Source organism: Podarcis cretensis, assembly GCF_951804945.1.
Source record: "Podarcis cretensis genome assembly, chromosome: 2".
Taxonomy (NCBI): Eukaryota; Metazoa; Chordata; class Lepidosauria; order Squamata; family Lacertidae; genus Podarcis; species Podarcis cretensis.
In genome coordinates this window covers 59761582-59777833 of record NC_137171.1, presented here as the reverse complement: position 1 = coordinate 59777833, position 16252 = coordinate 59761582, and the positions used below count along the sequence as shown (strand labels likewise).

General features: G+C 40.1%; 1 protein-coding gene across 3 annotated transcripts; it reads right to left on the bottom strand.

Annotated features, from left to right (window-relative positions):
• Positions 1-1267: 1267 nt before the first annotated feature.
• LOC307211488 (F-box/LRR-repeat protein 21-like) lies at positions 1268-15995 on the bottom strand. Of its 3 annotated transcripts, none has more exons than XM_079968137.1 (7): positions 15804-15995; positions 14893-14978; positions 12143-12242; positions 6528-6987; positions 4857-4979; positions 4212-4383; positions 1268-3119 (listed from the first exon to the last, which is right to left on the bottom strand). In XM_079968137.1, exons 4-7 carry the CDS (start codon positions 6897-6899, stop codon positions 2476-2478), a joined length of 1311 nt encoding a protein of 436 aa, XP_079824263.1. In that variant the 5' UTR covers positions 6900-6987; positions 12143-12242; positions 14893-14978; positions 15804-15995; the 3' UTR covers positions 1268-2475. The 3 variants fall into 3 exon arrangements, with proteins under 3 accessions (XP_079824263.1, XP_079824264.1, XP_079824265.1); XM_079968138.1 differs by having other exon boundaries at positions 12143-12237; XM_079968139.1 differs by lacking the exon at positions 12143-12242.
• Between the last annotated feature and the right edge of the window lie 257 nt (positions 15996-16252).

Sequence of the window (16252 nt, the reverse complement as noted above, 5' to 3'; positions counted from 1 at the left end):
ACCACCGACCTTTCGATCGGCAAGTCCTAGGTGCTGAGGCTTTAACCCACAGCGCCACCTGCGTCCCTTTACTAAACACACATACTTCTGGGTAAACATCCATAGGATTACACTGAAATTGTGCATAAATTGTTACAAACAAAAGCTGTACTAAAATTCTACCGTTTATGCGTAACGCAGTGCTTACATGCATTGAACATCAATTTCAGCTGTTCAGATTTGCATGGTTACAGTTTAACAATTTTGTTAAGGTAACATTCTACTTGACATCAGCAAAGCCTGGTTCCTACAGTTACACCCAAGGCTCAGAGCTGGAAATGATCAGAACTGATCTTATGTGGGAGGCTTAGGTAATTTCTATGCCACTCTACTAAAACCCCAGCTGCCAATCTAGGCAGAATCATGCAGCCAATCCTATGTATGTTTACTTCGTAAATCTCACTAAATTTAATGGGACTTTAAACTAAGTGTATACAATCAAATTCCTGCTCCAACACATAAAATGTGCCTGCCAAATAAAGTATTGCACGAAATAAAAGAGCATGAACTGAGCTGAAGTTAAACACCTACTTCCCAAGTAGAAAAGGTGTGTACTATCAAATATTGAATGAAGAGAGCAGAGCTTCTGATTGTACCTCTAATCAGGCATCCCTTAAGCATGACCATTTCTGCTTATTTCTGAGATATGTGGCATACAATGGTATGTGCAATACACAGCAGTCTTGCTTACATCTCTGGGCTAGCAATCTCTGTATTTCATTCAGGGAAAAAATTTCGTCATCTGCACAACTTCAAACTACAGGAGAAAGTTTTCACATTCTCCCATGGAAACCAATAGAAAAATGGTGCATCTGGGAAAGTAGATCAAACCTTTCTCCTAGACATGCTTGTTTTCAACATGAAGTACTTTTCATGTCAGGAGCAAACAGAAATACCAAAATATAGTACAAGTGGGCAGACTGGCCAAACTTTTTCCAATAGAGTTTTTCAAATGGTTCTTCCTTTCCCCTCTGTACTAAAGGTGTTTGTTTGTTTAGCAATGAGTTGCTTACACTTGCATAAGTTCAGATCCTGCAGCAGTACCAAGGCAACTGTTAAGATGCAAGAACCCTGAGCTTCAGTAGCAGGTTGGGAGGTTAGAAAGAACTGTTTTTTCTCTGTAAGGGGAGCACAACCTGAGAGGCTCCAACCAGAAAAGATGGGAATTTCTCTCTCACACACATGCACACAAATGCAACCAGGGGAAATATCTCTATAAACTTATGGGTTCGGGTAACCAGTCTCTTTAATATCAGAACATTCAGAAACACAACTTATTTTCCTGGAGAGGCATCACTTATAAGTAGCATCAATACTATACAGACATACATTATTTATCCTTTCTCAATGCTGGTATCTGTTTTATTTACATAATGGAATCCTGTGTACAGGAAGTAGTAAGAGTTGTCTCTGTGGGTTGTTCGGCAGAGAAGAAAAATCAAATGATTGCTTGTATCAGACTGGCAAGATGAGAAAAGCTGCTGGAGAAAAGTGAACTTTCAATTCTACCACGCTTCAAGCTGTGCTTACAGCACATGTACGGGCAGTGATTGCTGAAGAGGATAACTTAATTTACAAGTGGCGGAAGGCTGAGATGTTTCCGAACTGCCTTTGCTGTGATCACTATGGCTGCCATCTGCAGTGCCACCACCCACCCGTAACTAGAAAAACCGTAAGCTCTCGGACATGTATTGACCAATGTTTTCTATACAGTTACATAAGCAATTTTTCAACTGGTTATAATAATTATAATAATAATTTATTATTTATACCTTGCCCATCTGGCTGGGTTTCCCCAGCCACTCTGGGCGGCTTCCAACAGAATATTAAAATACAATAGTCTGTTAAACATTAAATGCTTCCCTAAACAGGGCTGCATTCAGATGGTTAGGGGGGTTGGGGGGGGGGGAGAGAAACAGTGAAATAGTGCATTTACACAGTTGTCCTGTTGTAGCTTGAGCATTGTCACAATACTAATACAAATATAGGCCTCAGGCATCATACTATAAGCTGTTGTTGTTTACAAGTTGTATATAACCACTGGTTTTAATTAAAGGAACAGTAACAGGAGAAACAGCACTTTAACTCAAAATCCAGACACCCATTAGGCAGAAGTTTACCAAGAAGGCCAAAGTGTTTAGCCACACCAAAAATACTAGTACAAAAGTAACTTGTACTAAACCACGTGCTTATACAAATCTGTTAAAAATACTCCAATTAACTGGAGGATAAACTAAGCACTTAATGGATATACTTTCAATGTATACACTATTCAGTATACTCTATTCCATTTTATGATTGGCATAGTACTGCCGGTATGCAATTAACTGAGGAAAATAATTCAGTATGTTTATATTTAAGATTCCTTATTTGCATAGAAAGCAACACCCTGTACAGCCAGTTCTGACCTATTCGGTCTTTTGCCTCATTGATTTTTTACCATGTTGGCATCATATCAGGAAACCACATTCTTCCAAGGTGTTTGGAAACTTCAGAATGAATTTGATCCAGATTGTAGTCATTGTCTGGAATAAGCACTTCCTCCATAATGGACAGCTGGGTAAGCCTGCCTCCGCACATCTTTACAAACTCAATGAAGCCTCGACATGTAACTTCACATTCACCAAGCCCCATGGCAGTTAGATTCTTACAGCGTTCAGCAATGCGAATGAGTTCATCATCCAAGGGCTGTAGGCCATTAGCACAGACAACCAATTCAATCAACCTTGGGCAGTTCAGTCCAATACGTCCGAGCATTGATTTGCTTACTGCACGGCCAAAATAAAGATGAGTTACAGGTGTTTCCTCCCTGAAGAATGCATCAAATTCCTCCTCATATAGGAAGAAGTACATCACAATGTTGACTTTGGGGGAGTGTTTAATGAGAGCATCCCAGCTTTGTTTTTTGATAGTGTGAAATTCAATCTGTCCAGGATTCTCACTCACAACATCTATACGGAGATGTTCAAGATTAACATGCTTCTCACTTGAAAGAGCCAGTAACAGTTCATCACTTAGTAGATAGTAATTAAGAGCGAGCTCCCTAAGGCCATGACACTGGTCAGCAACACAAAGAATTCCTAGGAATGACAAAAAGAAGGAAAGAAAAGTTAAGTACAAAGAAAGACTCTAATTTAGTTTACCTCTACCATGCTGAAAAACATTCCCAATTCCAGGACATCACAATTATCAGAAACCAGCATCAAGTTCTTAGGCTGTTATCTAACAACTTTTATGTGAAGCTTCATATGATAGTGCCATTATGTACGTAGCCTATAATAAGGGCTAGGATTTTGCCTGCCATGTATATCTGTTTGAATGCATCACTTATTTATGTATTATTATGATGTATGTTTTAAATGAGGATTATTGGTAAGAAGGTTTGTATATTGTTCAGCGGATATTTTAGCAATCATTCTAGATTGAGGTCTAGGATATGAAATAATGCTTGTAAAGAACTGTTTTTGGAAGTTCCAATCACAATGGAAAGCACTGAGAAAAATAATTGCATTTCAAAATGTAACTTTTTTGTACAGTCTGCTGTCTGTATGCATATTTTCTCTCAGTATGTTTCAAGAACAAAAACCTTCACAACAATTTTATTTACCCAAAAGGATTTGACACCTATGAAAGGCAGTACTTGTCAGTATATTAACAAAGCAAGCATAAAGGACTCAAATCTTAACATAGTCAATTAGTGAAATTTATTCACCAAAATTTGAAGTCTATGGAGAATAAAGCTGTGATTTTCTTAATTGTTTTCAGTTTCCAAACATTATGCTGGGCCTACAAGTATTTCATCTGAGTAGCAGAGACTATGGCAGCATCCACGTAGCTTAATAAATCAAAGTTAATAGTTCATTGTCAACACACAGATGGCTCTTGCTTTGGGAATGTTTGTGTTTTGCTGCAACCCAACCATAAGGGCTAAATCATCTCTGGAGTGAAACAAGCCATAATCCTCTTTCAGATGCTATGCTAATAATGATATATACAGTTTATTTCTTCTGTAATAAAGACTAAAGTTGATAAAAGAATTTCATAAACTTGGTAAAGTAAGAGGGAACCTTGATAATTATGAAGGTGATTTTTAAATAAATAAAATGTTAATTGAAGGAATTAATCATGAACTGCTACTTTTATATTACTTTTTGTTTTCTCAGATTACTTACCAGCTGGTGAAACATGAGGGCAACTGCTCATTTTGAGCAATTTTAAAGTGTCACTATTGTTTGCAACAAGGACCTTCAAGGATGGATCATCTACTGGTGTGTCTTCAATCTTGATGGAAGATAATGACTTGGAATTGACAAATACTACTGTAAGAGCTGATACGAAGTGAGCCTATTCAGACAAAAAAAGAGAAGGAAAACATTGGCATGCAGTTATACGACTTTTAAAATTTTATCCCCAAATCTTGTTTTTTTCAAAGGAAAAATGTATGGAAATAACAAACAAAATAAAAAATAACTGGCAGACAGGCCACTATGAAGTGGAAGCTCCTAACTCCATTTGCTGACTGGCTGAGTACTGGAAATTACAATAAATAAATTAATGGAAGTCAAAAATTTGACATTGAGCAATCAAATGTTATTTTAAAAGAAACCTGAAGCTCATGCTCATTTTACATCCTGCATAAAAATCTGGTAGTGAAGTCCCAATAATACCGTGCCACTGCAATTAGCAACTTTGCCCAACCTCACCCCTAATTACCCTAGAAATTCATTAGATGCAGAGTAAACCTAACTTTTAGAACAGGTCCCACCTCATTTTATTTACAGACATAATTTCAAGTTCAGAACTCTATGGAATATTACCTTGGAAACATTCATGAAACTTGGTTTTGCCGTTGAAATCAAGCCAAGTGTCTTGATAGAACAATTCACCAGCTGAGATAGGATGTCACAAGCTGCTTCTGCAGACTCTGTACTACTATCAACCTGAAAGGCAACACACAATACTTTAGTGAAAATCAACATTACATTGAATTATATTCATTATGCAATGTAGAGAGCCATGTGCTGCTTTGTACTTGCGCATTGAAGTTATTGCAAAGCACTTTTGATTCTTAGTGAGCACACCTGTCCAAAATTCTGTACTGCAACTTCATTAATGCTTCCCAGAGATTCTTAAGCAGCAACTATGTATTGCATGCATGACACAGAGTTTAGTGCTGATTTCATAAAACACAGCATCCCTGTGTTTGAAAAAGGAATGCAAGCAGTCTATGTCACTCCAAACCTGCTGGAAGGAAGTGTACCTTCCAGGCTGTCTGGAGTGATTCAGTTTAATCCAAAGGCAGGTTGACAGTGACCACCTGATGCCAGACTTCTTGGTGGGGAGGTGGGAGAGGAACTGTTTGGTTGAAGTGAATGGTTTCTAGACCAGCGAAGGGCTTGAGATTTGTTTATCTGCTAATTAGTGGGTGCAAGTATTGCTTTGTTTATTGCTTGAGTACTGCCAATGTTTTTGTTACTGTTTATAGGGCTGGTTTGTTTTTGTATGTAATGTGAAATGTTAATCTATTATATAATCTCTCCCTTTTTCCAACAGCATTATATATGTGCATATATTTTTCTTTAATGTAAGTCACTTAGACACCTTCAAGTGACAAGTGACTAAATAAGAATAATAAGAATACAGTGGTGCCCCGCAAGACGAATGCCTCGCAAGACGAAAAACCCGCTAGACGAAAGGGTTTTCCGTTTTTCGAGGCGCTTCACAAGACAAATTTCTCTATGAGCTTGCTTCGCAAGACGAAAACGTCTTGCGAGTCTTGCGATTTTTTTCGCCCCCCTTTTTCTAAGCCGCTAAGCCACTAATAGCCACTTAGCCGCTTTGCCGCTAATAGCGCTTAGCCGCTAATAGAGTTGCTTCGCAAGACGAAAAAACCGCTAGACGAAGAGACTCGCGGAACGGATTCTTTTCGTCTTGCGAGGCACCACTGTAACCTGAAGCTATTACAGTATTACCCTTTCTCCAAATTGGTTCAAGGTGATGTAGAAAATCTATTCCTTTACCTTCACAAGAACACCGTGAAGTAGGTTAAGCCAAGAGATTGTGATTGGTCCAAAATCTGAAATTGAATCTCCTTGGTTTCAGGCTCTCTACTTTTCATTTCTACCTGAAATGCTCCAAGTAGGTGGTAAATACACTATACTTCACTTACTGAAATTGGTAAAGAAATAATGCTGAAGGTGCATTTGAAAAGTAAACCCTACCTAATTAACAACAACAAAAAGTATCCTGAATCCAGGAGATGCCCACATTATCTCTTAACACTGGTTTCCCTGGGAAGATAAGAATTGGAGACATAGAAAACTTGCAGTTGCCAGCACATTTCTATTTGATATTTCTACACTTAAAAAAAACAGTAAACACTAGCCTAAACAAGTAAGTTTCTTTAAAATTGACAAATACATAATCTAAAATTCAATGTACATAAAATATTCTTAATTATTACTAGAACACAAAAGAGGCTTCTTTACCTTGAAGCTGACATACTGCAAATGATCAGCATGTCTTTTAATAATCTGTTGAATAAGATCTGGGTGAGTAGACTTCAAGTATGAAGTAGCAGGCTGATTAAGCTCAAATTCAAACTTTCTCCAGAGATCAGGAATATGGAACACTTCATTCCATCTCCGGCAAACTGAAGATGCACGGGCACGATCAACAAGAGGCAGGCATTGGAAGATGTGCAAGACTACGTGGTGCGGCAGACTTCCCCAGTCCATCAAGGTAAAAGGATGAGATGTATCAAACAGAGTGTTGTAAAAACCAGTTTTCTGCTTTTTTGTCCTCTGTAGTGTTTGAAGAACTGGATTTTCAGCTTTAGCTGTCTGCCTGATCCTCTTCATTCCGAGAGCAAAATGATTTCAGGTACAATACTGTTGAGATGTATAGAAGCTGCAAAGCTTTCTGAAAGTTTTCAAGTACTGTAGATCTCTATAAAAGTACATAGGGCCGTAACAAACAAAATAATTAGAATTCCAAAGTACATCTTGCAACTTTGCTTTTGTAAGCTATAATATTGTTTGATCCTTTGTCCCAGTTTTCAAAACAATGCATAAGGACTTAAACTTAAAGGGGGGGGAGGGTGAGGCACATGCATGTTTCACTCCTCTGTATCAGAAACAGAAACAGTGATAAGGTAGTGTTCCCAATCACAGGGAGGTTTGCAAGCATGTTCAGCTGCACAGCTAGTCAAAAAATATTGGCAGGTATAAGCACAGTTTGACATAATTAGTTGGGAATCATGTTCTAATGACAAGTGATATATGAAACATATGGCTACAGTATTTTTCTTGTGGCAAGGAGTTCCATAGCTCAGCTCTCCTAAAATAAGTACTGACATTTGCTCTAGAGTATCACAACTTACCCATTTCCAAATTTTAAGCAGAAACAGGAAATAAGTTTTCTTTGGTATTTCCCCCTTTTATACATGCCTTTTAAAGGTGGTTTTATTCATCTCCTGTAATTTCTTCTCCCATTCTCCTTTCGCACTCAGCTCATATCTTATCTCCAACAGCCATTCCTCCATTCTGTTGTTTCTACATTCACTTCTACCCAATTCCCTTTCTTTCTATTCCTAGTTAATTATTGCTATTATATTTATTAACTTGCATCCCTGGCAACTTTTATTCAGCATGCAAAAATGGTGGCTGTGCTGACACTGATTCAACCAAAAGCTTATGGTATGCCAAGAGAGTAGTTCAAGTACTGGGCATGCTGTGGCCTCCCTGAAAGTGGCCCAGGGCCCATCAGTAGGTCCCAGCCCACTGTTTAAGATTAACCAAATGAAAGTTTTAAATCAATTAAAAAGGTGTTTTTAATTTTGTGAATTATAATTTTTTGGTAGAAGTTCAAATCCTTTCATTAATGATAAAAATATTAAGAGGTTTAATCTTAAAGGTTAAATCTTCCACAAAGAGGGGTGTGTCCAACTGTGTCACTTACCAGCAGAGCGAAACAATTTTGGTAAATTCTCCCTTCTTCCTCCCTGCCCCATCTGTTCTGGAGAATCTTATAATTCAGTACTGTATTTAGGACTTGGGGAATGGGGAATTGCTAGAATTGTTTCCCCCCTTCACCTTGGATACAACCCAAAATATTTTAGCAATGTAAGATGAGGACAAGAAAGATAATCTTGTACCGTATAGGTTACAGACATTTGCAGCCAAGACAGACATATAACATAGGAACAATGGGTTGTATCTAATGCTAGTTCTGCTCAGAGTAGACCCATTAAAATTAATGAATCTTAGTTAGTGAGGCCTATTAACTTAAATGAGTCTACTCTGAGTAGGACGAGCACTCACTCTATGTAACCCAATGTTGCTGGGGCTTTTTTTTTTTGGGGGGGGGAGTTAAGCTTAGAGGTCTTAAGTATGAGCGAAGATGGAGTTCATCAACCTTTTTGCTCTAGAACAAGTGGTTCTCTAATCCTGGCGAAGGCCTGGACCACTTAAGTGATCCACTTTTTAAAAAATAAAGAGCAGACAAATGCTGAAAGACAGTGTTTTTCCAGAGGAAAGATAAATAGTATATTGAAGCTGAAGGTTCACATTGCTCTAAGAAACACTTATATTCAGAGAAGATGAATAGCAGGCAAGCGGGGGTTGGGGGTCCCAAAGAATGCTGCTCGAGTCCCTGGCTGCTAGCATCAGTCATTTATTGGGATAATTAAATGCGTCCTCCAATCACCAAAACATTACTAGCAAACAAGGACAATTTACAGCACACAAGTCCACTCTGAGGTAATTCTGACTGAATAGGCCTTACTCGCAGGTAAGCAAAGTTAGGACTACAGTCTTAGTAATAATATTCAGATACTATTACAGTATCATCTCTAAAACATCAGCTGTGAAAGTCATAGTATAGTTTTCTGATACTTAGTTGACAAAGCAACCAAAATATATAGCTATAAAATGACACAAACTATAAAGCTGCGACTGCTGTACGGTGGTACCTTGGGTTAAGTACTTGATTCGTTCCGGAGGTCTGTTCTTAACCTGAAGCACCACTTTAGCTAATGGGGCCTCCTGCTGCCGCCGCTGCATGATTTCTGTTCTCATCCTGAAGCAAAGTTCTTGACCTGAGGTACTATTTCTGGGTTAGCCGAGTCTGTAACCTGAAGCATATGTAACCTGAAGTGTATGTAACTCAAGGTACCACTGTATTCATTTTATAAGCTACCTCAAAAACAAATGAGAGCATGTGACAATGGTAGTGTTAGCATACCATGCTAAATCATAGCTAATGGTTTACAGTGGTACCTCGGGTTAACATATGCTTCAGGTTACATACATGCAGCTTGTCTGACCAGAATGCAGAGCAATACTGTAGGAACGACTAATTCTGCACATCTAGAAATTATAAAGCTGTAGTTAGTACTTTTCTCTGAACAAATTAATAGTTAAGACAAAAACATTGCATGTGAACCAAAGTGTCTCCAAATAGATTCAAGCTTGCCCCCCCCCCCCCCAGTTAAGTCAACTACAGCTTAATGGCTAGTTGTACAAGTCACCTAGTCTTGAATTAGAGGTGCACTTGCACACATACCTCTAGAGAATGTGGAAATTCCTGTCTAACACAAGTACCTTTATGGTGTCAGAACAGCCATCCCATTGATGAGTCATCCTGTCTGTGTGAAAAGATTCCTTAACTGGAGAGCAGGGTGGGGTCCTAGAAGAATGGCTGACCTATGAAGTCATCCACCAAAGAAAAAACGACCTGCCAAGTCTAGGAAACCCATATGAGGGACGCAGTCAAGTTTTGGAACTATGACTTGTGCAAGTAAATCACTTCCTACTAGTGGTTTGAAATTCAAAATATCTGGAACTGATTAATTTCATGAAAGAAAAACACCAATGGAGCAAGACTTCTAACACAGAAGAATGTACCATGCAGTTTATAAAAGCTTGGCAAACCTGACTATATCCAAACATATGCCTTTATACTTCAACTAAGAAAATTACAACTGTTTAAGTACTGAAAATATGATAACAATTCAAGGTTCACCCAGGCTCAGTTATGGTGTATCCAGTGTTATATCGGAACGAAACCAGATACAGAGGACAGGGCAGCAAATGGCAGCAGGTCAGGGATGTCCCCTCAATACTTATTAGCAAGGCGAGCCTGCCTAGCAAGCTGACCAGGCAATTTCCATTCTGTAAGCTAAGCACAATTTGTATTAACATGCTTGCAACAAGTAGGAAAATTAAAAGCCCTGAAAGAGCTTTGGACTAATGGAATGGAATGCCAACCCAGCAACAAATCATAGAATAGTTTTGAAGCTGGGATTCAGTAGTGCTGACTTCTTCCCATGATTGCTTCTTAAATTTGTTCATTTGTAGGAAAGCTGCAATGGCTCTAATAGATTCTAATGAATCTCTGTGCAGTTAGGCAAAGTTCAGAAAAGGGAAAGATACTCCAAAAAGTATTGTGCAAAACAGGGAACTAAGGCTGCAATCCTATGGACACTTATGGGAAGAAAGCAGTTCTCACAAGGGAAGGAAATAAAATGTAGGATCTCCTAAGAAGTAGTATTGAGCCAATACTTTTTAATTCTTTCATACCTGTATATAACCTAGAGTTAAGGCTGATCATCAAAGTGCATGAGATCAAATTATTCAGGAATGCGAAAACTCAAGAATAAGGCTGATAAGAAGCATCTTCTCTAAAGAGAGATGCAACTACATTTGGGGTCTTCAGAAAACAGGTGACCAGGGAAGGGGTTATGACAAGATTTAAAAATTAAGCATGTTGTGGATGAAGGGCACAAAGAAAGGGTTCTTTCCCCCCTCTCTCAGAACAATCTAACCGTTTCCAAGGAAGCTGTTTAGATTTAGGACTGAAAAAATAAAATACTTCACATAGAGCATAATTAAAGGAAATGGGTGCCACGAGCTATGGTGATGATCACTACTTTAGAGGGCTTTAAAAGTGATTAGCTTATGGTGACTAATGTGCCAATGACTACTTGTTAGGATGATTATTTATCCCTGCCACAAAACACTAGTTGTTCAGGAGCAAATACAAAAGAGGACTATTTCTACATGCCCTGCTTGTGGACTTTCTAGCTGGTCACACTGGGAAACAGTATGCTGAGCTTTGGTCTCATCCAACAGCTCTCTCCTTATGTTATCGCTGGAACATAAACTCCCATGAATACAGTGGGTTTTGCTTCTGAGTAACATGGATGGGAATCTGCTCTAAGACCTAAGACTCCTCCCTGCAAGAGAGAAGAGGATGTCAGGAACTCAGCTGTGACCAATAAAGGATGGGCCAGATTCTTTCAGCTTGGCTCACAGAAAAGCTGCCCAGAAGATAACTAAAGTACAAGGAGTGGAAGATGTAAGGCAGAGATCGTAACTGTCTCTCACTGGCAGACTGCTAAGTGCAAATCATCTTTTTCTCAAAAGTTCTAAAACTCCCATTCAGGTTAGGCATTCTGGTTAGGCACTCTTCGAATGAATATACAGTGGTACCTCGAGTTACAAACGCCTCAGGTTCCAAATGCTTCAGGTTACAAACTCCGCTAACCTGGAAGAGTTACCTCGAGTTGAGAACTTTGCTCCAGGATGAGAACAGAAATCGTATGCCGCCAAGAGGCCCCATTAGCGAAAGAACGCCTCTAGTTAAGAAGAGTTTCAGGTTAAGAACAGACCTCTGGAACAAATTAAGTTCGTAACTAGAGGTATCGCTGTATTTTAACTATTAAGGCGGTATTTTGGTTGTAGATATATTATTAGATGCAGACATCTGGAACTGGATTTTAAAAGTTAGTAACAGTTGGAAAAAAGTTACATTAATATCTCATTGAAGATTAAAATACTCTTCACTATTAATTCTTTGAAATGAAGTGGTTGTCTTGATATTTCTTTTGCATTTTATTTCAAAAACATACAGAAGACATATTTCTGGTTTATTTAGCAACAGAACATGATGGATATCATAGCATAGATAGCCTGTTTATTGCTGCACAAAGCACAGAAAGCACATCAATGAACAAATATTTATGGATAACTTTCAGCTATTACTAATATGGCAATGTTAAACCCAAAGCAAACTATACATTTTTGTACCAACATTCTCTTACCTAAAGAATGTGTCCAAATTATAGTTAACGCTGGATGAATGAACTGGGTTATCTGCGTCCATGAGTCAATCACCCACATCTGTCTGCTTGTACTTCTAGGCTAGGTAAAATATCAAAGAAATTTTAATTTAGTTTGCCAAAACAGAATTTCAGAGTGAGTTTGTAATCTTCCTATAATATGTGGGAATTTAAGAACTACAACTGCACCGAGTTCAGATTTTCACCTATTCTGACACAGAGAGAGGAAGATACAGTGGAACCTCGGGTTACGTACTGTCCTCCTTACGAATGCTTCGGGTAACGAGCTCCGCTAACCCGAAAGTAGATGCCCTTAGTTGCAAAGTTTGCCCCGGGATGCAAGCAGAAGTCGCATGCCGCCGGCGTGGCAGCAGCAGGAGACCCCATTAGCGAAAGCGCGTCTCATGTTAAGAATGGTTTCGGCTTAAGAACAGACCTCCAGAACGAATTAAGTTCGTAACTAGAGGTACCACTGTACCAAACAAATCAATTTTCTTCTTCCTTGGAAACCAAGTTCCAGTTTTAGGAGTGGAAAATGTTTAACATTCAATCTGCAATCCTCAATCCAACAAACACCTTATAACTTTATCACTGCACCTGATAAATTATGTATAAGATCCTGGAGTGTGTGCACCTTTTTATTTTTAAAATTATGAACATTCATTCTCATAAGGTGCCATTATAGATTCAACTGATCCCTTTAAACTACAAATACTTCCTGAGTGCAAAAAGCAATCTGGAGTTTTGCCACCACAGTTCCGCCCCCCCCCCCTTTCCCCAAGGACTGATGCTGCTGTTGCATACACAACAGCTTGAATCCAACTCCTGATGGCAGGGGGAGAGCAGAAGATGGCTTCTCCATCTTCTTTCCCTAGCAGTCCCCTGAAATGCCTTTATTGAATAGGGTGAGCTATGGCAAAGGAGACTGAAGGTAACTGCAAGAAGGTGGAGGCACCTTCCAAGAGTAGACAACATTCTCACTGAATGTGCCTTCAGTGACTTCCCTCAGCAATCTCAGTCCCCTGAGCCTTGTGGCGAGGCTTTTCAGAAGGAGGAAAGTCACTCATTGCACACCTCTTTCCATCAGTACATAAAATCCAAGCCACAATCTTTCCCCTCCCCCCAAAATTTCCTATTAAAAAGAAAACCCTGAAGAGCAGACAACTGCTGTTTAAATTCTTTTGTATTAAAACACACTTTTCACCATATGCTCCCTAATTGCATTTTTAGTTCTGCTTTAATTCTGCCACGGTTTTATGTAACGGGTTTTTCTGTTTTATATAATACTTTGATTTAGTTTCCTTTTTATATAAAAAACACAGAGAATTTTAAACAAAATATTTATCATGCAAAGACCCCAAAACCGATTAATGAATACTGAGCATTTATAGAGCAGTTTGGGTGACTCTGCAGAGGATCTTTTAAAAAAATGGTATTTTAAAAAGGACACACACACTGCATATGCTTCTTTATAAGGCATAATTTCATAAAAATCAAGGGTGCCTTCAGATGATCATGCAGAAAGCCATACACCAGATCAGGACAAAATCCCAACAGTGCCATATCTAACAAAAACCCAAGAAATCTAGATCTGACAGAAGTACACCTTTTTTTGATGAGGGGGTTTTAAGTACAATTTAGAAATTAAGAGAATATTCCTTTTCTCAGAGGTTCAGCCAATGATCTCAAACTGCCTAAAGTACAAATGCTGGAATAGAAATTGGTAAGTGTAGTGTGGCATGTGCAAACACAGTGGACGACTTTACCCAATTCATGGTATTTTCAGAGAATTCATGAACACAAACTTTGCCATTTGCAAGTCAAACTGATATGCTGGAAACTGCTTGTTTCACTAACTTTCAATTCTGTCATGACACAGTACAGTTTTGAAAGAGGACAAGATAAAATGTCCAATCCAAAACACAGACAGTTGAAATAATTGAGTATAGGCTCAGGTGAAAGAAGTTGTCCCATAATAACTCACATTACCATATATATTATGTATTGTCAATAGTTTAGTTTTCCATTATACAGGTTTAAAGTCATCTTGTATTCCGACAACTATTTAACATGAAGACAGCATACTTGCTGTGACCCAGTTGTATTAACTTAGACACTGAGAACCAAGTTACAGGTTTTAATGTCTCAAATGTAAACTGAGGGTTGTTTTGGAAATAAAAATATAATGTATTCTGGACTGAAGTAACAGGAAACGACATGTAATGGCTGTTAAGAATGATGTGCAAACATAATCATGTTATATTGCTTTATAACTCGTTTAAAAACAGCTGCCATTTCTAGTTGTATATTGCCCTGTGATCTTCAGATGGTAGCAAAGAAAATAAAAAAATAGTTGACACATTTCCACACAATTGTTTACCATGTGACTATGTACCTTTTGCACTAGATTCAGATATATGTTAATAACTGGAACTCATAGCTCTGCAGTAAAATCCATGTGAAGATGTAAACAGTCCTACTATCCTTATCTGCTGCATAGAAAATTGGTGTAGAAAAACTGACCATCTTCAAGAACTAAAGCAAAGAATCAAACAGGATATTTAAAATCTCTACCATCTGAAAGAAAATTGACATTGGGTTTAACATCACCACTCTTAAGCTGTCTTTCAATGACAAGCTCGCTGGACACATACCAGAAAATGCATTTTTAGCAAACAAATTTCATGATATATTAGCTCCTGCAGTTATTTGTGAAATAAAAAGCTACCTACTGTCGTTTGTTCAGTCTAGTGTTAAGCACTCCAACTTGCAATGAAGGTCCCTAGATTTTTCATTCAACACTGTTGTTTTTCAAAACCTGCTGGGCAAAAATCAGAATTGAGTCAAGTTAACAGTTCACTTTCCCCTACGAAGAAAAGAGCCCATGTACTAAGCCACAAGAGCACAATGTTAAGTATCAAGTAACTCATTAGGTGCCCAATACTAGCTGTGTGGGTTAATTGTTTTTCTTTTCTCCCTTTAAAAAAATCTTCCTGGCAAAAAAAGAGAAAAGCTTCCAGCAGCGAAAGCGCATCAACTGCACCGTTTTGTCCCACTGGCTGCGAGCACACCGACAGGCAAACGAAAGGCAGATAAGTCTATTTACCTGTCAGCAGCTGCAGGGCTGTTTATAAACAGTCGCTCAAGGCGTACACGGACGCGCACTCTTTTACGTCAGAAGCAGATTTGCAGCTCAGGGTGCATTAGGGGGCTAATTACTGGCATCGCTTTATGATTTAGGAAGGCTACGGCTTTGCTTCTTCCTCGTGTCCCCCCCCCCCAACCACCACCAAAAGGCGCTTCTTTCTCCCTCCCTCGAGAGCTGCCACCGACTTCCAAACAGGCTTCGTGACTTCTGCCAGGCGCGAGGGATTCCAACGGACGCCCCCAGCCGCGCACTTCTGGCGGACGCCCCACTGCCGCCCTCCGGGCCAATGGGGACTCGCGGCGGAGGCGGCTGCTCCTCTCCCGCATCCTGGCTCAGTCGCGCCTCCAACGCTCCCGACGCCTTCCAGGCCCTGAAAGTGCGCGCGGCCGTTTCTCCGCCGCGGCCCCCCGCCCTCCCCCCAAACGGGCCTTGTTGTTGCGTCTGTGGCGCAGGAGCTAATACACCCAAGGCGCCCCCTCCCCGCTCTCCCCTCACCTCAGAATCCCGAAGGCTCGTGCCAGGACGCGAGTGGCGGGCGGGCGGGCAGGCGGAGGAGGGAGGCAAGGAAAAACAAGTCGGCGGCGCCACCTCGACCCCACAACAAGCCCAGTCACTTCCGCGGCGGCGGACTGGAGGAGGAGCTGCCTCAACGCCTGACCCACCCTCGCCTCCTTTCCTTCCCCTCTGGCGCATGCGCGAGCGTGCCCAGCTCCGTTGACCTAGATTCCGGCGCGTGCGCATCTCGATCTCCTCGTCGCTCACTTCCGCACTCTGCCGCTTCGCCGCGTTTTTTTTACGACAGGCGAGCCTTTCCCTCCCTTGGAGCCGAAAAGCGGGTCGAGTTCGGTAGGGTAGGGTTAGGTCTGATGCGGGGTTGTAGTAGCGCGCGCATACGGGGGTGGGCGGGGCTGCGTGCCTCCCGCCACCATTTTGTGCTTGTCAGG